The sequence below is a fragment of the Lepidochelys kempii genome, chromosome 4 (assembly GCF_965140265.1).
Source record: "Lepidochelys kempii isolate rLepKem1 chromosome 4, rLepKem1.hap2, whole genome shotgun sequence".
Classification (NCBI taxonomy): domain Eukaryota; kingdom Metazoa; phylum Chordata; order Testudines; family Cheloniidae; genus Lepidochelys; species Lepidochelys kempii.
Window position 1 is genome coordinate 95,401,473 of NC_133259.1, and position 25,990 is coordinate 95,427,462.

The window sequence follows — 25,990 nt, forward strand, 5'->3', positions numbered from 1 at the left end:
CTAAAAAGTCTTTTTGTTTCAGTTTTAACTTTGTGGCCTTCTTTTTGCTTGTATGAATGAGTGAAAAATAGGAGCATGCAATTGAGCTGCTCCATGCCATTCATTATTTGGTGCATCTCCACACTGAACAACACAGTCCTGATCTTTTATGTCTCTTTGTATGGAACTCTCTCCACAGCTCTAAGTGTCTGTTGCTCATTTCTGAACCCCACCTCATTCCCCTTATTGACATAGCTTTGGCAGAACTGAACACAATATTCCAGGGGAGAAAATAGGGTAAGAGAAGAAGATGATCTATACTGATCTCCAAGAAGAGAGGACGGCACCAATAACCCACACATTCCTCTCCCCTCTGCAACACCTAACCAAAGCCCAGGTGTTCATTCACATCCCCTTTTGGCTCCTTTCCTGCTCACTAAAAAGTGCAGCTCCTGTGAGACCTGTGCTACCAGAAAATCTCCACTGCTCTAGAACAGTTAGTGCAGGCCATTAAGGCTCCCACTTCTCCAAGGGGATCAATCTAGAGGCATCGCTGCAATGCACAAATGCAGCTGGATGATTGGGGCCTAATTCAGGCATGAAATTCCAGAGGGAGGTAGCCATTCTGTGCCTCACCTACTTCTCCCCTTTCCCTCACCCCCCTTCTGCCATCTCCACACTTATGAATAATGATCTTTTGTTGGGTCAAGGAAAAGGAGCAGAGAATGATGCTCAGGAGGCCTCCTCTATACCTTCAGTTCAGAAGGACAATTTCTACCAAAATAATTAACAAAGGCACAGCCTGTCTGTGCTATTTCTAGGGTGACCAGATATCCCGATTTTATAGGGACAGTCCCAATATTCAGGGCTTTTTCTTATATAGGTGACTATTACTCCCCACTCCCTGTCCCAATTTTTCAAACTTGGTATCTGGTCACCCTAGCTATTTCTTACTTGGGAGATACCAGCACTGATAGCAAAACAAAAAACAAACATACACCACACAACCACCTTTTAATATAATTTGAGCCTATACATAGATTTCATGAAGTTAGACATAAGCCTCTGATCTGCTAATTTCAGGGGTCTTTATGGTGGAAGATGGAACACGTTTTTAAAGATACATAATCCTTAGAATAAAAGAAAAATCCAATGTGCTCTCCTTCAAAAAATAGGTGTTATGTTGCAGGCTGTCAGACTTGTTCAAAAAAGGAATTAACCACATATTGCTTTTTGGAAGAACAAACAAATACGGAATCTGCCTTGAATCCACATTTTGGTGAAAGATTGTGTTTTAAATTGGTTGAGAACCAAAAATAAACATTTCATTTTTTAAGCAAATGGTAATATATCTAAGAGATCAGAAAAATCTATAGAGAATGAAAAATGGATAAAACCCTAGAGCATTTGAAGACAAGTTCTCTACTAGACCTTTTATTTTAATTATGTCCTCTGCGAAAGACCTCAATATTTCAAATTTTCAATAAAGTTATTGAAGAAATGGATTTTCCCCCTGAAGCGACTCTCACAAAACACACACACACGTACGTGTGAAGGTATAAAATGACAAAAGTAGAATAACCCAGCCTTGTGCATTTGTCTACTTTTAAAAAGTAAAGCTGCTTTTACTTAACATCCTCTGAGAAGTCTTAAGCGCTGAATGCACCTCATTCTCCAAGTATGGAGATATAAATTAATCCAGCTACAAATTTATCGCAAAAGACCACCACCAGTGAATGAACATCTGAAAAACGTAGGGGTCTGTTGCCTGGGATATACTCATGTTAAAAAAGAAAGGGTGTGAGGTGGAGCAGAGTGGGGAGGAAGGGAAGTTACTTGGCAAAGCTACTCGTGACTAGGGTATTTCTACATTGCAACGCACACACAGTAGCAAGTCTAAGAACCTGGGTCTACAGACTTGGGATTGCACTTAAAATAGTATAGCATAGACATTCCTACTAATTTGAACAGCTTGACCAGTTTTATATTTAACACTCTTCTCCCCCTACATTCATCTCCTCACCAGGGATTTCTGAGCTACCCAGCTGCGATGTGCCAATCTGCAACACTCTGAATGCCAGGAATCACTGAGGAACAGCCGGTACTTCCACTTTTAGAAGTGCCCTGCATGCCTGGACAGTTCTGAGGTTGAGATTTGAACATTCCTAGACCTAGTGCTTCCAGTGGGCAGCAAAAAAAAAAAAAAAAAAAAAAATTGCAAGATTAAGGGTCCTTTCAAATTGATTTTAACTTAAATTGGGCATTTTTTAAGCAAGCTGACTGTCAAAAATTAAACACCCAGGAAGAAACTGCACACTACATCTGTGCAGAATGGTATCTTTAGGGAAAGTGAAATGGGTGCAGAGTTTAAAAAAAAAGAGGGGTATCTGGAAAGAAGAAAAATTCACTGCAAGGCTGAATCTCTGCAGACTCCTGATTAAGAGAGATGGGTTTGCCTTTTTTATTTTTATTTTAAAAGCCATTTTTTTTTTTTTAAGATTAAGGGTATTTAAACTGCCTGAACTTTTAAGATTTATAACAAATTTTCTTGTAGGGTTTCCAAAGGCTAAAATATTGTGGGGAGGTTTTCATAAAAATGTAGTTTTGTTCTTCCTAATCAGGCTAGTCACCTTTACAACTGATTCATCCTGATATTTTGCCCATCTTGTTACAGTCTTCCATAGAAGCAGCTTGTTTTCTTTAATATCTTTCATGAATCAACACACTGGCAAACAACACTTTAAAAGTTTTGATTTTTTTTTTTGTTCTATGTCCAAACCACAGTGTTCAAAGTCTGCTTATGATTATCTCCCTGGCTTTTGGTGGCACGAGGGAGGACATTACAACATACAATACAGTTGCTGTCACATACATGTATTTATTTTGAGAGGCTGAATATTTAGTTTTCACATTAACAGCCACACTCTTGGACTTTAGAAAAGTTTCAAGAGCCTACATCTTGCAAAACTTTACCCATGAAAGTCATCCCATTGAAAGGAATCAAACTGTTCACATGACTGAAGATAAATCAAGGATTTCAGGATTGAACTTCTCGGATTAGCACTGCAGTGGGTCAACCAATTACACTTCCCCTTTTTCCCTCCCCCTCCAAAAATGCAATCTCTCCTTAAAACAGCTCTTTGCGAAATAGCAGGATTTACCTAACATTTCAAGGGTGTTTGGAAGCAGGCTAGAAAAAATGTTATTTACTATTTGTATTACTGTAGCACCAGGGAGCCCTAGGTCTGGAACCCATTGTTCAAGGTGCTGTACAAAAAAAAAAAAAAAAAAATCACAGAAAAAAAAACTGTTCCTGCCCCAAAGAGCTTACATGAAGTATAAAAAGTCAAATAGATACAGACAGGGGAGTAATATAGCAATGAGATAATACTGGTCAGCATGATCGACAAGGGTCTCAGTACCCCAGCAGCCTAACCATGGTCAAGCTTTTTTGTAGGCCTTACAGCAAAAGAGATGGTTTGAGAAGTGTTTTCAAGGTGGACAATGAGGTAGCTTTACAGATGTTTACAGGGAGCTCCTCCCAAGCATGAGGAGCGGCATGAGAGAAAGCACAAAAGTACTTGTTTGTAAGTTTAACAAGCACACAATGGAGGCTGGAACCAGGGGCTGATTGGAGGCAAGCATTAGCTCTTATTTGCTATTGATGGTAACTGATTTTAATACTGTCTGAATTTTAAAAAGAGGAGAGAAGAATGGAGAAACATCAAGCCTTTCCCCCAAAAAATGGTTTCTGCACTTTTTGAATATTCTGCTATATTCAGATGACATATCTCAACAACTCCACTTCACCTGCCACACCCCCAATAAAACAAAACAAAAACAGCGGCAGGGATAGATTCTTCCCAAATGTTTACAGTTATTCTCAGATTTCTGTCCAGGGTAGGTTTCAAACTTCACAGTTGCTAGAATCTGTGGATTTAATGAAATGCTGGGTGGGTGGACTGTATCTTGGAAACCACTTGCTCAGACGACCCCGCATCTGGGTCACTAATCCTACTCTCCCTCGAGGCATAGCAAATTTCAAGACAATCCATCTACATATACAGATGAAGAAGAGTCATCCTTGGAACAGGAAGGACTTCCCTACCTTAGCTAGAGCAAAGCTGGTACTCCACTATATTACTGTATGAAGTTAGAAGGAGAAAGAATGGAAAGGAGAGAAGGAGCTCTACACATCCATCAGCACCATGGCAGGCTCAGAGAGGTGTTAAGGGGACCATTCATCTCAATGAGATGTACTCAAATGAAACAAAATACTCAGTGGGGACCAATAGCACCTGAAACAATAGCTGTAGAGCAGTTACATCTCATTCCTGGCAATGGGTGTTCCCATCTCTCCTCCCCAGTGCTAGAGAGTTACTGATTTGTGGCTAGCATACCCATTCTCAGCTCCTCACCCCAGTCTCACCCGTGTGTTCTTCATGTATGCTCCAAGCATGCCTGTTCTCAGCTCCCCACCCAGAGAGGCAGGGCTTCTCCAGATCCTGGCTTATGGCAGGTTGTATACCTAGTCCTGTGGATTTCTGAATTCAGTGCACTCGGAAGTAAATATAATCACAGCCCCATTTCTATTGTAGTCTTGAATACATTCTACTCACTTGTGTACGATTGTTATACTTATATCAGCATCGTATTACACAGTAGGAGCTTTTGCTTCTGTTGTCTCTACTGAGAGAGAGAGAGAGAGAGAGAATTAAAAGCCTGTGGTCATTTAGGCGAGAGTCTGTGGCTTGTTGTGGAAGTGAGATCTTAATTTCCAATAAATTGGGGCAGGGGGGGAAGTTAACCTCTAGCATTCTTGAAAGGCTAAGGTTTACTGGAGAACCAGGCCTCCTTTCCAGACCCAAGCAGGTCCCCAAGAGGAAAGTCTCAATCCTTTTAGGAGGCCAAAGGAAGCAAATGCCCCTTTAGCCTGCTGGCGAAGTTCCCTGCCACCTATAATCCACCGTGATCCTTTGTACTGAAGTACTGATGCTGTAAACTCTAGTGTTACACCAAAATGCGAGATTTGCTCTAAAATCATGAACCCAGCTTGAAGCCCCAGCTCCCGGAATCTTGTTATTAGTTGAGAAACCTCACCTTCTATTTATTATTGTAAAGCACGTTTCTAGCCCTTATGGTTAGAGGGAAAAAGCTTCAAACATCACTCAAGTGCACCTTAAAGGATCAGAAGCCAGAAAGTAAAAAACCCAAATTTAAACAAGTTAATTTTTAAGCCAATCATGATTTTCGGGGAGTCTGACATGATTTTCGGGGGCACGTTAGCTTGGTAAAACTAAAACCCACTAAGGCCCATAAAAAGGGAACCCCACTCTTGAAAGTTTCTCTACTTTCTCAGGATCAGGGCTCCTCTTCTAAAGAGCACAGGAGGTACACAGAAGTCCAGCTGTCTTCCTGTTGGCTTCTTAACAGCTGCAGGAAGGGAAGGAATGTAGCTGGTGGGAGTCAGCAAAATAAATTAAAAAAAATAAAAATAAAAAGCCTTCCTTCTCTTGTTCCTACCCCACATGGCGGGGGGGGGAGAGGAGGTATGGTGACTGAAGAACCCCTGTGTCACTCCTCCTATCTCCTGCATGGAGTAACAGGGCATAAAGATTCCATCACCCATTCACCCACAACCCCAGCCTGAGAAAACTTTTCCAGTCCAACAGGCAGTGCATCCTGCAAACTTTATCAGCCCACCCCATAGGCCTTAGCTCTTTGAGAGGCTCACAAATCCCCAGACTTAGGAGACACTAACCGGTAGCCTCCTCAGCCCTGACCCCAACAGGCCAAGGAGGCAGAAAGTGGTCTCAATGAGTCTTCTAGGACTGACAGGAAGGTGCCAGGAAGCCACTTGGGGCTTTCTGCAAGGTTTACCTCTTCTGCAGATCTCAGAAGGGCCAGGTAGAGAGAGGAAAGCCCTCTTGACAAAGCCATGCTCTCTCCAGCCCTTCCCAATGCAGATCTAGCAAAGCCTGCAGAAGCTGGCCTTTTTTCCCCCCTCCCCCTTAGGCGCCTCAAAAGGTTTGAGGGAAGAAGGAACAGGGTGAGAGCAGAAAGTTCAGGAGGAAGGAGCTGTAGCATTATGGAGGGCATTTCCCTCCCACTCAGTCTTGCTCCCTTGGCTCCACACAGGAGATGTGGGGATTGAAGAACCCTCCTCTCCTTATCTACTTTCTGCTGCTCCCTGGCCTTGGGAGCTCCCAATGAATCAACAATCCTCTGGAGCCAACAAGCCATAGCAATGTGATTGTTCACAATTTTAACTTGTCAAATATGATTTTTAATTAAGTGAGTCAGGGGAGGCCAGCAAAGTAGGTTCTTCTCCCTGTTCCTGTCTTTTTTTTTTTCATTTTTAATTTAAAAAGTTCATGTTATAACCCTCTTCAAAACTGAAATACTTCCCCCACCCTCTCCCACCAAACCTACCAATGTTGAAATAGACTTGGCTTTTTGTTGATTTGATTATAAAATGGATTTTCCACATCACAGAGTTTAGTTGCAGCCTTAACTATATCAAGTGGATATCCATAATACCAAATTATTAGCAATTCTTTAAAAAGCTATTTAACAATATTATGCAAGTTATTCTGCTGAAACTGGCTGACATGGATTCTAATGCTAGAGGAATGTTCTAATCAAATATTAACAAGAGCACAAGACTATTTTAGAAGGACTCAGCATTTTTGAGTTCTCATCGGTTAAACTTGCACTTCATACCAAGTGCCTTTCCTATAAAGGCATTAAGAAGAATTTCAATTCCATGTTGGCCAACTGGGGTACATAATGACTTCAGTGAGATTGAGGTCTCAGAACCAAGGCAACCAATGATATCTAAGGTAAAGAAAATGTGAAGCTTTCTAGAACCAAAATAGCACAAGTTATCTAGTAAAAATAGTTAATTTGGCAGCAACATAACATGTTTTGTATTGCCTTAAGAAGTCTTTCTAGAAGAACAACATGACCTGTTATAAAAGGCCATAGTTGAGGAAAGCCGTAAGAGTAGCTTAGCACAATGGGGTCCTGATCTACAGCTTCTAAAGCACTCCTGTAGCGTCAGAGACAATGTTAAGTGACTTTCACCTGCCCCCCTTCAAGGACATACAAACTGCAGCCACATAAAAGAAGACTGCTAGAGTCTTAAGGATTGAATTGTGTAAGGACCTGTCACTGAGGACTTTGATCTCCATTACAGAAGCCACACAGCAGAATAGTACTGCAAGACACCAGACGTCTTCACAGGAAGGACCTTTTGAATATTTTTTTAACAGAAAAAACTACAAATTATTAGAACTGTTGTCCTTAAATACCCTTTTGCAAGCTGAACAATATCTTGGTCCACAGAAAACTTTTTTTATCCAGCTGAATATGTCTGTTCATTGTTAATCCCTAGGACATACTAAGGGCTTTTCTCTCTAAGATCCTGGCTAAACATAGGAGGGATATTTATTAATTCTGATATTGTACTGTTACAATTTTCTTCATCTGGAATAATTAGAGAGCCCAAATCCAAAAGTGCACATCCACAGGTAACTGGATAACACCAGTTTCCATGTTGGCAGGTTTTTCCAAACAGAGATGCATAGGTTTTATCACCTAGTTTTTATCCAACAGAATAGTCGTCTAGTGTTAGAAGACTGAAAATAACACCACTCTCCCCAGCTTTTTCCTTTCTCCCTATTTGGTCAACATTGCACCTTATTTCCTGAGGACCAACCAAATCACTTACTTATTCCTCAAAAATATTACACCATTAACATCAGCAGGCTTATTGGAATAGGGTTAACTGGTTTTGTTATTAAGCTGGTCCTCTCTACTGACTGGATAGCAGCAGAACAATATTGCAAAGTCCATCAAGAGCGGCTACATTTTTTTTTATTTGTAGTCTCTTGATGAAGCAGAGAATTTAAAAATAAGTTCTGAAAGGACTTTTCCTTCCCCTCCTCCAAATTAATACAGTTGTAAGACATTGCACAGTTTAGTCCTGCACTACTGACATTCACCCTTTAACATTATCAAGTACATTGTTGTTCTGACCATTCGCCCCCACAGCCTCATGCCATGGCTTAGTAGTGTGATCTCATAAGGAAATTGGGCCCATATATAAAGGAAAGGAGGTTGTTTGCTAAGCAACTGGGAAAGGAAAAAACTCTGGAAGGTGACAGCCTGAACAAAGAGGGTTAGTCAGAATTAATAGTTTGATGTATTCTAGCCACCTTATCTGCGGTAACCAACTCTGTCTGGAGCAGAAAGAGTGAAATTCTGCCCTCATTTAAATCAATACAAGTCTGGAGTAACCCTTGTGAAGTCAGTGGCCTCCTTCTGGATGTATGCCCATTTAAGAACAGAAACGAGCCATGGACCCCAGTCTCGTCCAAAGATTCATTCTCCAGGCTACGTTATGGATCCACTGTATGATCAACATCCTCCTAAAAACGACAAAGGGCCTGATCCAGAGCCCACTGAAGTGAGCGAGAGTCTTTCCATGGTCTTCAATGGGCTTTGAATTGGACCCTAAACGCATAAATCTTGTATCATATCCAGTCTCTATCAGCCTGAGAGTTCTCATCACCAGCTGGTCTCGTGCCTTAAAAGCCTGTGGTACTCCTCATGCAGAACAGCAATACCAGTGGACCAGCAGACTTAAAATGGGACTACGTAAGAACATTTGTTCTTTCCAGTAAATCTATCCTCAGCAGATTTTACTACAAATTCATATTAATTTCTTCTAATAGAGAGAAAAAGCTTCAATTACAACTACTGCTAGATAAGCATAAGTTAGGTAAGCCACTGCTCCGTTCAAAGCCATAGGTTAATTTCACTAGTTAACCAATTTTGATTCGACAGTTGGATAATAATGTAATTATTTAGAGTAGGATACTGTACAAACCTCTGCATGTGAATAACTTTACTCACATGTTTCCAAGGATAGCTGTATTGCCTTCACAAGAACTACCTGCATCAAGAAAGCTTTTTCAGCTCTGGCCCCTACTTGGCAAAAAAAAAAAAAGAGGGGGAGAATTAGTTATATTGCATTAGTGCCTAAAGGACCCAAACTGCACTGGGGCACTCTGCGCTAGGAGCTGTACTAATACACAGGTAGATAAAGTTCCTGCCATAAGGCTCTCACACAAACCACTTCAAGTGACGGGGAGTTTAAACAAACAGCAAGGGAAAAAAGGGTAATAGAAATAAGGACAATCTAGCTATGTGCTCAACTCAATGGGTCCAAATCATCTGATGAGTGTTTATATATAAACAAGCATAAACTACCTCAAATGCCCCTCAACTAAGATTAGAGCACTCTCTTAAAGCACATATCACAAGTGGGTTTTGAAGGTGACGAGTGTGTTTAAGCTAGTTGTTTATACTAAACCTGAATGCCTTTCACTGCACTTCAGATCACTAGCTACTCGAATAGATTTTCCAGTTGAGATTCCTTAACTCAATAGTCAAGATTGTGTCAACGAATTCCACCCCTCACCTCTTAAAATTATGTTTTTGCAGTGGAGACCTTAAGCCTCAGAGCACCAGCCATATATTGGGAGCCAGAGATATTCCCCCATAAAGAGGTTTCACTTTCAGACACCCAAATACAAGACACTTAATACTGGGGGAATGCAGCACCAAATATTTCAAAATTCTGCATATTTTATTTGCCAAAACAACAATGCATTCACACCAGTTTCAATTATTTTGGTAATTTATTTCAAAATACCTGTCAGCAAGTATGTCTGTGACAACACAGACAACAAAAAAGATTCAGGATTTTTTTTTTTTTTGACAAATAGATTTCTTACCAGGCATATTATTCCTGAACTTTGAGTAATAATTCATTTAAAACTACAATACAGAAATGTATTTCCCACACCCCTGAGAAGCCATGCAAAGGCTTGGGGGAGTCAGGGGTAACAGAGGAGCTGAGGGACAGGGAAGTAATTGCTGGGAAGGAGCCTGGGTGTGAACTTAAAGGGTTGTTGTGGGTAGGTGGGAGAAGTATGGAACAGTTGGGATTTTTATAGGTGGGGGGAGGGACTGTTAGGGAGCCTTCCCCATGCAGACCCTGGCTGGCCCCTAGCCTCTCCCATTCAGTCACCCCTCTTCCCCCTGCCCCCATGTGTCCCAAACCCCCTCCCCCATCCCCATGTGGCCCTGTTTGCTGTGCCCCACTCAGCCCTACCCCTCACACATCCCCTTGTGTTCATGCACCTCTCCTCTCCCATCACCATGTGGCCCTGAACCCCCACTCAGTCCTCATCCTCACCCGTCCTCATGTGTCCCAGCACCCCTACTCAGCCATCCCCGCCCCAATGTGTCCCTGCACACCTACTCCCATTCAGCACCTGACCGGTCTGTCCCCGCTACTAGCCCTTCTGAACTCTAGTCTGTGACATACACACACACACACCCCCGGACAGCCCCACATGCTCCACTCGGTCTGTCCCACCATATCCCATGCCTCCTGACCTGGTCCTATGGGCAAGGCACTGTGAGGAAGGCAGCCTCTTCTTTTCCCTATCTGCAGAGGGGCTGCTCTCTGTTCTGGCTCCACAGTAGCCACTGGTGGACAAAATTCATAACTGCTGCAGCACATCTCGGCAAAAGTTATTTTCTGCTCAGAAAAAAAAAATTCTGCGCAGCACATGACTTTCGTGCATGCGCAGTAGGGCAGCCTCCCCCCAGGAGTAAGTTCATCGGGTTTTCTTGCAAGCTTTTTCATGCCACACCCTTTTAAGGATTCAAAGATGGAGTTTCATCTTAATCCCAGAATAAGATGAACTATATCACCAGGTAAGTGTTTGATTCTTCCCCTGCTCCACTCCCCTGCCTCCCATCCCTTCAAAAACTTTATTTCCACTATGAACTTAAAACTTATGCCACCTTAAGGCAGAAGTCACAAGCTATGTCTACACCAGTGGTTCTCAACTAGGGGTACGTGTATCCCTGGGGGTACACAAGTCTTCTGGGGTCCATCAACTCATCTAGGTATTTGCCTAGTTTTACAAAAGGCTACATAAAAAGCACTAGTGAAGTCAGTAGAAAACAAAAGTGTCAAACAGTGACTTGTTTATACACTATACACTGAAATATAAGTACAATATTTATATTCCAATTGATTTATATTATAATGAGATGGTAAAAATGAGAAAGGATGCCATTTTTCGGTAACAGTGTGGCTGAGACACTATTGTCTTTTTATGTGATTGTGTAAGCAAAGTAGTTTTAAGCGAAGTGAACCTTGGGGTACACAAGACAAATCAGACTCCTGAAAGGTTGGAGTCTGTAAAGATTGAGAGCCACTGATCTACACTACAGCCTATGTTGGCAACACTTATGTTGCTTGGGGTATGACGAGTCCATCCCCCGGAGCAACATATTAACACCGACGTAAGTACTCATGTGCACAGCTTCTCCCACCAACAGCTTCTGCTGTTTGCAGAAATGGGTTTTTTTGTTTGTTTGTTTTTAATGACCGTGGGAAAGCGCTCCCTGTTGGCATAAAGCATCTTCACCACACACGCTGCAGCTGGGCTGCTACAGTGCTGTACATAGAGACATGGCCTTAAAAAGTCAGCTGGTTTGCCCAATAACCCGACAAGCCACTAGTCTGGGAAATTTCTCCCTAAACAAGAGCCATCTCTAGAGGGAACATTGATTTTTTATTTTATTTTATTTTTTATTTTAAATGAGGAGTGGGGGGGATCTTTATTAAGAGAGTTTTTTTTGTTTTTGTTTTTTTTTTAGCCTGGGCAGTGTGCACACCTCCAGGGACAGCAAATTCAGAGTATGGAGGAGAGAGAAAACAGGACTCGTTTATTATTACGAAGTAGCCATAAAGGAAGCATTCTTATCAGCTGGCAAATTTTCTAAGTAGTACAAGTCTATGGGAAAGCCATCCCTAGTTGAACAAAGTCCCGACAGTGAATATACAGCATAATGAGGGAAGCCTAAGAGGTACAATTATGAGAGAACAATACCCCAGGAGTTACTCCAGCACTAAGTGTAACTTTACTGCTGTATTATCCTCATATGAATTGTTGTGGTGTGAATAACTGCTTTTACAGATGTTCTTTCAAACTGTTATTCTAATTTGAGAAAAAAAATCAGCATATCAGAGAGCACTGACATTTCAAAATTACAAGCCACTAGACCAAATGAGATTTGTTGTTTCTCTGTAGTAACCCATTATACTGTGCAAGGCTGATCTATTCTTTCAGTGACATTGAGATGCATTAATTGAAATGGGATACTGCACCTTTAATAATGCAGACTACACCAAAAGTCCTACCATACAGATACATCACTTGTTTTAAGTCTTCTCAGTGCTACCAATATAGTCCATTTTGTTATTAATGAGGTGCTTAAATCTAAGCCGTGAATGTCAAGCAAAACTAAAATACAGGGTTACTATTACACAAAAGATGAGTATTGTTTATATTTATATGAAAATAAATACATGGCGCAAGGTGGAATTATGGTTTCCTAAAACATTAAGCAGATTTATGATCTAATCAGAAAAAAAATCAATAGCATTTCAATATACCATCTTCAGTACTACAAGTCACATCAACTCTACCTCCCTTGAAAAACTTTCATACACCAAGTTAAACTGTGGAACTCATAGCCAGAAGAGGTCACTAAGACTAAAAACTACCAAGATTCAAACATGCTTTAAACAAAGAAGGATGGTCCAGTAGTTAGGGCACTAGCCGGAGACCAGGAAACCTGGGTTCAAGTCCCTACTCGTCCAAGGCCATATAAGATGTGGTAAAGTCACTTACCGTCTCAGTCCCTCATCTGACAAATAGTACTTCCTTACTTCACAAGGGTGTTGTGTGGAGAAATACATTAACAATTGTTAGGTGCACAGGTACTAGTGATGAGGCCCATAAAAGCAGTTGAGCTAAATAGTTGCACCTAACAGCTAGAAGGCTGCATGTTAAGAAGGGGTTACTTGCATCCCTCCACAAGCACCCCATGACCTTCTTCCCCATATCATGGCCTTTGTATGGCCCCTCATTATTATTTTTCGTTTCTTTCTGTCCAGGCTATGATTAATCCAGGATGTCACAATTTTAAATTGTAGTGGGAGGATGGGCAGAGCCGAGGGAGGGTAGAGGTTGGAGGGGGGGGAGGGGCAGAGGAGGAGTGGATGATGCTGGAAGGTGCTAAAGGCTCCTATCTACTGGTTCTTTGATCTGTAGATAATTAGAGATCTGAATGACACTGCTGGATCTGCTAACTAGATGCCAGGGGCTCGTGTGTCCTCCATTGCCCCCTTCTGGTTTTCTTATTTTCATCATAAAAATATAGTATTCTTCTCATTGATGCCTAGAACCTTCCCTGAAATTTTAGAATTGATTGGATGTGGCATTCAAATGTTATTGTGTTACAAAAAAACAGGCACCATCAAGTTGAGCGTAGGGCCTTGCTTTGCACCAAACAGTCCAGTTAGAACAGTCAAAGCTGACAACAGTTTTGGAAGAGATAATAGACTTCCTGCTTCCAGGTTTAAACCAAACTGTTGCGGATGAAGAAGAGACCGGATGTGGAGGCAGATTAACCCATATCTGCCAAATATGTGGTTTCTTGGACCTTCCACTGAATCACTAGGAAGACAGTTTGCCACTGTCAGAGACAGGATAACGGACTCAAGGGACCACTGGTGTAATCAAATATGGTAATTTCTATGTTCCTGAAATATTTCCTGTTGAAAGGAACAGTGGCTATTGCAGCAGTTTCATGTTCACATTAAGTCATAATAATGCACTTCACATTTGTCATCAGCAATGAGACTGCACAGCGTACAATGCCAAATTCTCCACACCAAATGGTTAAGAAGAGAGAAAGAGCATACAGACAATGCTGTATAGAAGGTGCTACATAGATGCAAATATAGAAACCTAGATAGATACATCCCCATGCCATTGGGATGGAAACAAAAAGACTTTCAGGAAGGAAGAATTTGCCTTCCTTGTTCAGAACACTGGTTGGTCCATCTAGTCCAGAACAGATGCAGAGAGGAAGACAGAAGAATCCCTATCCCGGTGAACTGTGGAATAAACTGTTCCTGGGAAAGTTTCTTCCAAACCTCAAGCAGTTTTTGGTTTACTCTCTAAAGCAGCAGAATTTAACCTCCATATATCATCATATAATGGAACTATAGATGTCTCACTACACATATGTCTAATCCTTTTGAATCCCACCCAACTCTTAGTTTCAATCATAACCCAGTGGAACTCAGTCACAAAGTAACTATGCACTGTATCAAAAAAAAAAAAAGTACTATTTTCTCTCAGCTTCACAATGAAATTCAAAGGCAATACTTTTATGTTTTCTGGTCCTGCATAGTAAGAAGGGGTAAATAGAAACACTTTACTTACCTTCTCCATGCTAGTCAATATTTTAATATACCTGTCATGTTCCCTTTAATTTATTTGACTCTTCTTTAAAGATACTAGTCCCTATCTTTTCATCTTCTCTTAAATAGAGGAGCCTTTCCATGTTCTCATCATTTTCATTTCCTGTTTCTGGACCTCTTCTATTTTGGGGGGGGGGAGGGGGGAGGAGGAGCACAGACACACACAATTGCCACCAATTCTCCATCAGTGCAGTTTTACTCATCTCTGGCTCAATGTTACCCTTTTATTTAATATCAGAACAAGAACTATTATTCTTCATATATCATTGAACTAACTATACTGTCAGAAGTATCCCTCAGAAATTAATCTAAATTTGTTCTGAGACTGTTAAAAGCTAGAAGTATTATTTTTCCTAAACACTTTGTTAAAATAGAAACTGCAGAGATCTACTCAGGGTTTCAATTTAAGTTTAGGAACCTGCAGCTCAAGGAAACAGTGGTATAAACCATGATACCACAACAGTTTGCTTGAGTGCTCTGTATTGGTGAGTAAATAAACACCTATGTAAAGGGCTCTATCTTTCCAGGCTGGATGCACTATCAAATTTCATGACAGTCTGGATATACAATATCTTTACGTATTATAAACATGAGAGAACAGTGACTAAATAAAGTGTTTTCACCCCTCAGTAGAGCAAGAGGAACTCATAGTTAAAGAGGGAATCACAGTTATCAAGGAAGGACGCTGTAGTGGTGTTATGGAAAGTTCTTGCGTTCTTACAGACCGAGTTAACAACAGGCACGGTCAGTCAGTCACACAACAATCTGTAGGTCAGTCAATCCAGCATGACCACCACCTCACTATGAAAGTGTTACTCCCATGGATCATCATAGCCACCGTCCTCATCTGCACCCACGTACCAATCAGGATAGCCTATACTCTGCAAGTCATTTCCCCTCTCGTTACGCTGAAGGTTTGCACCGGCAGCTCTTTTCCCACTAGCCCGATCTCTATACACAGTAGTGCATGAAGTGCTACTCAAGGAAACGTATGTCTCTCCACAGGGATGAACGAGTTATACAGAGAAACCTGATCCAAATCAGAAAGACTACAAATCCCCAGCCCGTTTCAGCGCTCAGCAGATAGCAAAGACAGACAGATAACTGCGAAGCCCGCGTGGTTCAACACCTGAATGGCTTGCACAGCACAACCACCTTTCTAACGCACAAAACCAGGGGCGATCGTGGTGTCATCGTCTCAATCAAGCTCTTGTTTACGAGCGCTCGTCTCCTTTCGGTCCCGAGGAAACAAATGCGATTAAGAGATTAACCGGGGGGAGAGGGGCGGGGAGTTAAAAACACACACACGGAGAAAGAAAAAAAAACACACCACCATCCAAACAACCACACAATGCGCGCCCGTTAAGCTGCAACACTTCCCATCTCTTCCAGCGCCTGCTCCATTGCACCGAGCCTCCCTCTGAAGCCGTGCCCCGGGGCAGCGAAGAGGAACGGAGATTTGGGGCATGTGCCTTGTTAATCCCCCAATCCATCCGCAAATCGCACACGGCGGGGGCGGGGGCAGCATTATTCTGTGGGGGAAGAGGGGCGGCGGGGGGTGGGGTTAAAGTTAAAACCCCACAATCGCTGAGGGGAGGAAAACTGGCCGGTCCTTCCTCTTTTGTAGCGAGATGCTTCCCCCGGGGCAAAGGAGACATTCAGCGGGTGCCCCTTGACCGGGCGACGAGCGAGGGCTCCTTACCTCGATCCAGCGCCGCGCCTCGCCGAAGGCTGGCTCAGGGCGGGCAGCTTGCTGCTGCGGCAGCGGCGCGACCTCTTCCAGCTCTCGCCGAGGACTGGCCATTTGCAAAGCCTTGCCCGTGCCTCCGCCGCAGGAGGCTCGCACGGAAGAGCCGAGTGACCCCCCCTCCCCAGCCGCGGGCAGATCCTCCAGCGAGAGGCCGCGGCTCCCTGCCTCGGAGCACCTCGCAGCCCCAGCTGGCTGCTGCTCGCCGGCAGCAACCTCGCTGCTGGTGTCTCCGTCCTGCCGCCCCGCGGGGAGCCAGCCTCGTCCCCGCCCCGCCCCGCTGAGCGGCCGGCTAAAAATAAAAACAGATTGTCCCTGAGCAAGCCGCTTTGCTTCAGCCCATGCAAATGCCCAGGCCGCGGCCCCCGCCTCCTCTCGGCCGCCCCCAGCAGCAGCAGCGGCGGGAGCAACAAACAGCAGCAATCACATGCCTCATTCTGCGCTGGGGCTGGCGGGGGCGCTCTGCCCGCGGAGCGAGGATGCTTCTGCAGCGGCAGGGGAAGCGCCCGGGCGCACCTGGTACCCAGTCAGCCTCAGGCAGGGCTGGGGCCGCCCACAGAGCAACCTGCCTGGGCGGCGGAGCGGGCCCCATTTTATTGTCAAACGTTGTTAGGACCCCGCTCTCCGCAGCCAGGTCTGGTTCAGTAGGGGAGCAAGAGACCGCCCTCGTTGTGCTGGTCCATGCTCCAGGGCGGGTTGCTGCTCTCACGATGAAAATACAAGGAACACTTCAATCTCTCTGGTCACGCAATCACAGACATGAAGGTCCTTATCTTAAAACCAAAAAACTTCAAATCCAGACTCAAGCGAGAAACTGCTGAATTGGAATTCATTTGCAAATTGGATACTATTAATTTAGGCTTAAATAGAGACTGGGAGTGGCTAAGTCATTATGCAAGGTAGCCTATTTCCCCTTGTTTTTTTCTACCCTTCCCCCCCCCGTTCTGGTTAAACTTGGATTTATGCTGGAAATGGCCCACCTTGATTATCATACACATTGTAAGGAGAGTGGTCAGTTTGGATGAGCTATTGCCAGCAGGAGAGAGAGTTTGTGGGGGGGTGGGGGGTGAGAAAACCTGGATTTGTGCTGGAAATGGCCCACCTTGATTATCATGCACATTGTAGGGAGAGTGGTCACTTTGGATGAGCTATTACCAGCAGGAGAGTGAGTTTGTGTGTGGGGGGGGGGGGTGAGAAAACCTAGATTTGTGCTGGAAATGGCCCACCTTGATTATCATACACATTTTAAAGAGAGTGATCACTTTGGATGGGCTATTACCAGCAGGAGAGTGAGTTTGTGGGGGGGGGGGGGCGGAGGGTGAGAAAACCTGGATTTGTGCTGGAAATGGCCCAACTTGATGATCACTTTAGATAAGCTATTACCAGCAGGAGAGTGGGGTGGGAGGAGGTATTGTTTCATGGTCTCTGTGTATATAATGTCTTCTGCAGTTTCCACAGTATGCATCCAATGAAGTGAGCTGTAGCTCACGAAAGCTCATGCTCAAATAAATTGGTTAATCTCTAAGGTGCCACAAGTACTCCTTTTCTTTTTGCGAATACAGACTAACACGGCTGTTACTCTGAAACAAGGATAAAGGCTGGGGACATGGGGTGGGATTTAATTGCCCAGATCCAAACAAAAACTGTGGGTCTCATCCTAGTGCCGCCAAACTTTGTCCCTTCACCTTTCCTGAACTGGGGAAAGTATTCTCACTTGTCGCTTGAAATGCTCTGTCTTGGCTTCCCTTCTTTCTGTGGCCAATTTTTTTTCACAGTACCAGGGTTTAACTGAACTGCTTCCCTGAATTTTTGCATTATTATTATCAGTTGTTCTTGTTCTACAAACCAAATTTCTGAATATTCAGCCAGACTGAAAGTCGCTGGGGTGCAATGGGGGTGACTTATTTTAGCGCATATAAAAATTATTTACCAAATTTAGTGACTGTTCAGGCTTTTCAAGATTTATGTTGTTTGTTTTGGCAAGGAACCTAGACTGGTCAGTTTCATTTCTGTTTATAGTCAGTTTTCTATTGAGGGTCTCATGACCTAGCACAGTGCTGTTGTTTTTGTTCCAGCCCTGAAGAGCAATATTTTAAGGGACATTATCAATATTTTAAACATTCAAAGTAATGGCTGAAAGTACATGCTCCCATCCTTACAAGTAGTACTTAAGATTCCTATGCCTAATAAAGATTGAAGGGAGGAGGAATTTCTCTGCTTTCTCAATTTGTGTGTTTGACACCACCTTGTATGAAGTCATTTTCAGTCTTTATCATATGTATAATCAGTTTGGACCTAATCGTGCAAAGGGATCCATGTCAGCAATACCTTATGGCCATCTGGATTTGTTTACAGGATTGGGGCCTTCCTTGCTTTTCTCTGTGGATATTTCTCACAGCAACAGGAGAGAGAGAGAGAGAGAGAAATTAAACACTAGAATAGGATTGTAAAACTATAAAAATTTGAAAGGGAACTGACTGGTAGATGTAGTACCTAAAACTATTTTTAACTCATCTTTTTAAAATTAACTGGATTTCAAATTGATTGTTTCCCCTTTAAACAACAACATTGACAGTTCAATATTCACAATCACCCTCTTTCTCCCTTTCTCTTGTAAATCAAAGTCTAAGGACCTACTCTATGAAGACTTACGTGCATGCTTAACTTGCTATGGTGGTAGTCCCAACTTTAACAGGACTGCTCATATACTTATAGTTAAACATGTGCTTAAGACTGCTGAAGTGGGACCTAAATTATTTCATAGTGGCCTTTTTTTTTTAAGGCCCAATCCTGCAAACATTTACAAATCTGTTAAGAAACAGCAATGTGTCTGTTAAGCATGTGCATAAGTATTTCAAGGATCAGAGCCTAAATTACAATTTTTAGTTACATTTACATGCAGTAACAAAATATATCTGGATATTGGAAACCTACATATACAAATGTTTATTATTATATCACATGAAAAGGGTTTTTTAATTATCAGTGGCAACATTTCAAAAAATGATGGTTGTCAGCAAAGGAAGTATTAGCTAAAGAACATAACTGAGCTGGGAGAAAGGTGTTGGGACTGTACTACCTCAGCTGTCTCATTTCAGGCCTGAATTTGCCTCATTCAAAGGCTTGGAGAAATTTCACTGGTATTGCTCTATTCATATCACATATGGTAACCCTTCTACTGCGAAAATCTTATGTACCCTGGAATAATTAACGCCAATTCTGTTTTAAAGTTCTATCTCTTAAAGGTTTTTGTGTCCTTTGTTGTGGGTCTTTGTTTAACATTTGAACTTTGCTAAACTGTCAGATCTAACTGGAAAACAGTCACTAGTACATGAAGTTATTAGGAATTTTCCCTAAGATTAAAACTGGAAAGTAGTATCCATTTTAATGGTAATCTAGTCTAAAAAGTTTTAAGGCAAAATGTGAGTGTATCTTAGGATACTCATATTAATACAAAATTATTTTCTGATTTATATTGCTGAAGCATTTAAGGAAGGATAATGTAAATCAGAAATAGAGTGGAATAAATTTCCCATTGTCTCAATAGAATAGCAAGTTTAAAATAGTTACAATAACTATATGACTAATTATTTTTCCAACAGTTTTTATATTGATTAATATCAAATATCATAGATGATTTTGCCAATGCATCATTTCTGCACATGCCATTAGACAAATAAAGTATATTATTGTACAGCCATTGTTCTACTCTATACAGAACCAGCTTGATGGAGAGGATAACAGCACCTACATTGTCTTAAAGTAAGGCTAGGACAAATTCAGCTCTCATTTATACCAGTGCAGATATTATACATTCACTAAGGCCCTGATTCTGCCCACACTTATGTTCTTGCTTATCTTTAAGCACATACATAAATCTTTGGAGGAGTAGGGCTTACATCAGTGAAAAGCATATGATTACAAATAAACACTGTGCAGCCCTTTTTAATGGGCCCAAACTTACTCCCATTCAAGTCAATGGAAATATTGCCATAGATTTCAGCCGCAGCAGGATTGGGCCTCTTATCTTTGCTAGTCAAGTGCGGAACAGTATCTCTGCTTCCCTGTTTCCATGGAAACACAGTCCTAGCTGCAGTCCAGGGTAGTTTTTTACTTCCATCTGCCAGTAGAGTTATACAGCTTTTGGTGAGCCTCTCGTACGCCATCTCTCGGGCCCTACCCCTCGTGTGGGATACAGCGTCAAGCCTGGCTCCGTAGAGTGGAATATCATCTAAAGGTTTTCAGATTTCTTTCCCCCCTTTTAACCATCTTGGCTATGGATTCAGGAAGTTAAATATGAAACCAGGCAACCTGGAGAAATCCAGCGGTGCTGTGATAAAGCCACTGTATGCTATTACTGAACCAGAAGCACTACTACATTGCCATTCCTGGTGTTAAAATGATGCAGTGAAAAGCAACCTCATTTGTTTTTTTTTAGCTGTTTGCAAAGCCCATGCAACTCTTATGTGATTTTTGCCTCTAAAACAAATGCTTTGGTTTTATTTGTTTTTAATAAAATCCATGTTAGCAGCTCAGTATTCATGAGCAGCTCTATCCTAACAGACTAGTGTATGCACATATTAGAGAAAGAAAAATTTATAGAAAATTTATAGGTTTAGGTTTTAAGCTTCATATTCTTTTTATTTGTGTAGGGGTCCATTCTTTCTAGCCTCACTTTAAAAGAAAATAATCGTGTTCATTACAGAGAAATGTATAGTGTGACAGGGTATAGGAGAAGGTCTGGGTAAAGGGAAAGAATCTGTTCCACCCCGTAACGATCACTTTAGAAGCCAGACATGGAGACCTTTATATATTTTAAAAGATGGGGTTTTGTTGGTGGGGGTGGCTTCTGCAGAAGGGAGTTCTGTTCTGTCTTTCAGAACAGTTTGATCTTGTGCCTAGTTTATTTTTCTCTTATCAGGTGAGGGGAACTGTCCCATTCATTGTTTACCCTACGTAAAAGTTAAATTGTGGTGTTGTGGGAGCAGGGATGTAATGAAATAGAACTGTATCGTGGTGGGTCTGATCTTACCCCACAATATCCATGTAACAGGCTAGCAGTGTTTGCATACAAAATCCCACCCTGCTGGCAGATGTTGATCCTGCTGGGAAATGTTAAGTGATTTTTGCTGACTCACAGAGTCACAGAGCCTGTTTTCCCAGTTAGATATAAGGAAGGTGAGTGTGACTGTCTAGAAAGAGAGGATCTAGGATGAGATCTGAGTAGTTCATAGGGAGGAACTCTAGGAACAGCAACCAGGACTGAGAAGAATGTTAGAGCTAAACTTTAACAATAAGTTTGAAAAATGCTGCAATAATAATACTTAACCTCAGAAAAGGATTTTGGACTCTACAAGAAGCAAGACTGTTTAAATTTAGGAGCTCTTTTGAAGCCACTATTCTACAAAATCAGTACATTCAGATTTTCTCTCATGAAGATCAATAATGCTAAGATCATGGTAGCATGTTGGGTTCTTCTGTCACTAAACAAATGTTGCAACTTGACATTTTATTTAATCAGAGCATCTGTTGTGGTCCATTTGTAGTGCAGGATTTGGCTGACTGCACCTGTTTGTTTATTTCTGCCATGCTGCCTTCTATCACAGTCATTCCCCTCTAGACTATTATAACTGGATAGCATATTGTCAGAGGTAGCATCAATGTTCTCTAGCATTCAGAAAATTACATGAATGGGGAGATATTTCATATGGTTCCACTATTTCCTTTTCCTTGTTTGCCGTTTTGGCATTTTAGAATGATTTTAAAGACTCATCCATCTAATTTATCTCTGCTTTCTCCATACTAACCATTAGACAATAGAACCCAGGTTATTTCACACTCTGAACCATTTGACAACTTTCTTCTGATTCTTCTCTGGTATCTCAGTATCCAAGTTCCACCACTTTTTTTCTTTCAGTTTCGCCTACCTGCCCTCACCTCTTCACTCAGCCCTCTCCTGATCTCCAGTCCCTCAATGCCCAGCACTTCTATGCCTCTCTTAGTTCCTTCTCCTTGCTCTCTCATCTGGTGACAATTGTTGAGTACCTCCACTCTTCTCTCTCTCACCTATCCTTGACTCTTTTGCCCGACTCTCCTGCCACAGTTTGTTTCTCTTCCCCTCAACTCTGGCTCACACCGAAAACCTGCTTCATCTGATCCTGCTGCCATGCCAATGACCACATCTGGAGACAGTCCCATCATCATGCCAACTGATTTCCTCTGCTACCAATTCGTTCTCTTCTTTTGTTCTGCCGTCTTCATTGCCATACAACTTTCCTGCCATCATTGAACCCCACTGCCATAAACCTTGTCACTTATTTGCAGCTCTTGACTCCCTTCTAAATTCATCCCTTCTCCAGCTCTTAATTTGTACATATATAGGTCCTCTAGAGCTATACATACATGCCCATTCCAACTCCACCTCCTTCCTTGTCATGGAAGAATCCTGATTGCTCCCTACCGTAGCCCCTCAACTCCATCCCCTTCTAGCTACTAACCTCCCTCACTATTATTTCACCCTCTCTTCCTTAATCATTCACTTTCCTCTTGCTCTTTTCCCCTCACAGAGCATGAAAGCATGATATAGTCTCACCTAAAAAACAACCTGGACCCTACCTATGCTTCCAACATGTGTCCCGTCTCTCTCCTTTGCTTGAATGCACCATGTACAATTGTTGGCTTGGAGTCTGTCTGGTATTTCATGAGAACAGAGGTGGGTGGTGAGGCAATAATTTCCATGTGGGCAGACTAAGGAAAGGGGGCAAGAGAGCCAAGCATGTAAGGGAAAGGAACAGACGGGAAAGAAAAATTGCAAAAAGAAAATTAGAAAAGAAAAGGAAGAAAATTAAGAGGTTTAAGAGGGAAAGAACAAAAACAGTCTAAAGAGAAATAGGGAGCAGTTAACATAAAGAAAGGGAGAAATAAAGGAAATGCCCAGATGAAGGACAGGGGTGGAAGCAAAGAAAAGGGACCAAAAGAGAAGTGAAGAGCAATGCGTAAATATTAAGGTGAAGGAAAAGGTAAATGTGAACACAAGAGGAGGGCTTAGATTGTAAATACTCTGAGGTAGGGACTATTTGTACAGCACCTTGCACAATGGGGTCCATGACTCGGATTCCTAGGTGCTACTCTAATACAAATGATGAATAATGAAGTGAAAATAAAGCAGGGAGAAAAGGAAAGGATGAAGTAGGTAGGGCTCTAGTGGAAGTAATTGCTCTCTTACATTGTATCATCTTCCCAAAGTTGGTTAGTTCTACAACTGCTCTTTGTCTCACTCTTTTAACAGCTTGTTAAATTCGGGGGCAGAGATGGAAGGAAAGCAGGACTTCTCATGTTGTTCACTAGTATCAATTATCTTCTTCGACTTTTAAATAAAGGCACACTGGTAAGGATGCAATGCTCATAGATTAGTGTACGTGCCAGCATGGTGTCTAGCCTTGGTGGGAGTAATTTTTTAATGCAAAGACAATAGCTTTATCTCCCTGTGTTATGCTGGAAGGCCTCCAGAAGAACAAGTGACAAACCTCCTTTTCAGTTTTCTTCAAACTTTGAATGTTTTTTCCAATATTGTCCTGCTTTGAAGAGTCTCTTTTCTGCCATCTATTCTCATTTAGGGCTTTGGTTACAGTCTGAAGATTCTGGGCACAAGGCTTCCAAGTGCTGCCAGATTCAGAACAGGAATACAGATTTCCAATGTAGTTTAAATAATCATCTAGCCAGTTTTATAACCCCTTTTACCTTCTGCCCACCTAAATGTGGTGCCTTTCCAAGATGCCATCCAAACCACTTGCCATCTCAACAATCAACATCTTTGTTTATTCTTCCACCAATTTTCAATTCAAATTAAAGTCACAGCAGTCAAGAATCACCTAAAATGTTCCTCTATGAGAAGGAGTGTGAACTTTAGTTTATTACTTCTGAAACTGCATGGAATGAATGTGGCTAGGGAATTCTGCCAAATTGGTATCAGGTAGGATGAATCTGAAATTTCTACAAGGAAATTACACCTGGAGAAGGGTGATTTTGGATTCAGACCTGAGCCTCCATAAAATTTCTGTCTTTCATTGTGCATCCCCTGGCCCAGCAACAAGAAGGCTTACATGATGGTGGCACTCCGCTTCAAACCCATGTTCACGCACCCATGTACTTTCCATCTGATTTTAAAATTGCTTTAGAAGAAATAATAAATAAAGTGTTTACTCTTTGTGATGGGGAGGAGTGGGTTAATGCAGACTGAGAAGGGGAATAATTAACCCAACAGGCCACAGCTGAGAGGAATCAGATGACTAAGTAATACCCTGAGTGAGTGAGGAAGGCCAGCTGAGAAGGAACCAGATGATCTGGGATTATAAAAGCAGGAACCTGGCAGCAGAGGGGAACTACTATGAAAGTCTGTAATTATACCCTGGGAGAAAAGAGGTGCATTTGGGCTGGCAAACCTAGATAGGGCTTAGGGAAAGGCATTAAGGTCTAGAAGATAACAGATCTTAATTGCTGGCTAGAGGGTCCCTAAGATGGAACCTGGAGCAGAGGGCAGGCCTAGGTTCCCCTGCCAGCCACTGAGGGAGCAGTACTACAAGGCAGTGAATGGGAAGACTGCCTAGACTGCTGAAGGAAGACTTTGGTCTTGGAAATGCATAGAATGACCTGCCTGGAGGACTGAGTCATGAAGAGGCCCCAACAGCCACTGGAATGAGAAGGGCTGCAGTCCCAGAGAGAGAGTGGTAGAGAGACAGCATGCAACTGCAGGAAGAGGCATTGGCCCTGTGAGCTATTTTCCCAAACTGGCCAGAAGGAGGTGCCATACCTAGTGGTGAGTGGACCACCCCATCACACTCCTGTTAATTTCCTGGATAGCTGCTCCATACTGCTAGTATTTTTTTTGTCCACTTTTATCCAAACACCACCCCCTTCCTTCAACCTTTAATTTTAGTAAAGCTAGGAAGAGCTGGTTAATGGCATAGTCTCTATACTTTTCTTAATAGCTTTCATTGTAGAGCAGATTAAAAGAGTGGGAAGAACTGTGTGAAGAGTCAGTACTTGGAGTTGGGCCAATGAGCTGCTGGTGTGATGTTGACTCACTCAAAACTTGCTGGAATGTGGGCTTGCTCAAGATAAGGAAACAGGACAGAACAAAAGAGATAATGGCATGAAGTTGAAGGTGAAAGATGAAAGACCAGAGATGATACAGTGAAACAAAAGGAGTGAACAAGAGAAAGTAAAGAAAACAGAAGAAAAATAGGAAATATCAAACACTAAGGCTAGATATTTTAATCCAATTCACTTACTAGTACAATTCTGTCACTTCCCTGGCACAAGAACACACACAAAGATTACACTTGTATCTGGCACGTTCCTGAAGGATGATACCCAACCAGTTACCAACAACTGAATATACTTCTAGCTTGGGAGTTGCGGGGGATTTAGTGTAATGTGACACTTAGGGTGAATTTACATCTTGCAGATTTGCCCTCTTGCGCTGAGATTCTGTCAGCGCTGACAAGCTAAGCAATGTTGGGCTGACTCTGTATTTAGATGGAAGACAACCAAGGAATACCCGGGTACTGCAGAAAGTGGTATTTGTGATCAGGAGATGCAATTTCCCCCTCTGGGTCAGATCCCCAGCATGGTGTTAGGAAGTACCATATTAGTGTTTTGAACTCCCATCTAGACCACTCATCATTAAAGACTCGTTGGCACATTTCACAAGAGTTAGGGCATTAACCTCCGTGTTCAGACCAAATTCCCACCAAGGTCATTATATTCTACTTACCTTAAATTTCTATTCAACAGGATACTGTATTTTTTCACAACCTGGCCTAAACTAGTGTTTTAAA

The 25,990-nt window shown here is 42.2% G+C and overlaps 1 protein-coding gene across 7 annotated transcripts in view; it reads right to left on the reverse strand.

Moving 5' to 3' along the window:
* LIMCH1 (LIM and calponin homology domains 1) overlaps positions 1 to 25,990 on the reverse strand; it is a 338,435-nt gene that overhangs the window by 298,051 nt on the left and 14,394 nt on the right. For 3 of the 7 annotated variants that reach the window (XM_073342171.1, XM_073342181.1, XM_073342170.1), the window contains exon 1: positions 16,107 to 16,670. The exons of 1 other annotated variant lie outside the window; for it this stretch is intronic. In XM_073342171.1, the coding sequence (XP_073198272.1) occupies positions 16,107 to 16,208 (102 nt within the window). In that variant the 5' untranslated portion in view covers positions 16,209 to 16,670. Of the gene's footprint in view, positions 1 to 15,734; positions 15,825 to 16,106; positions 16,671 to 25,990 lie in introns of those variants that run through there. 3 more of the 7 variants (XM_073342182.1, XM_073342180.1, XM_073342174.1) reach the window with 3 other exon arrangements.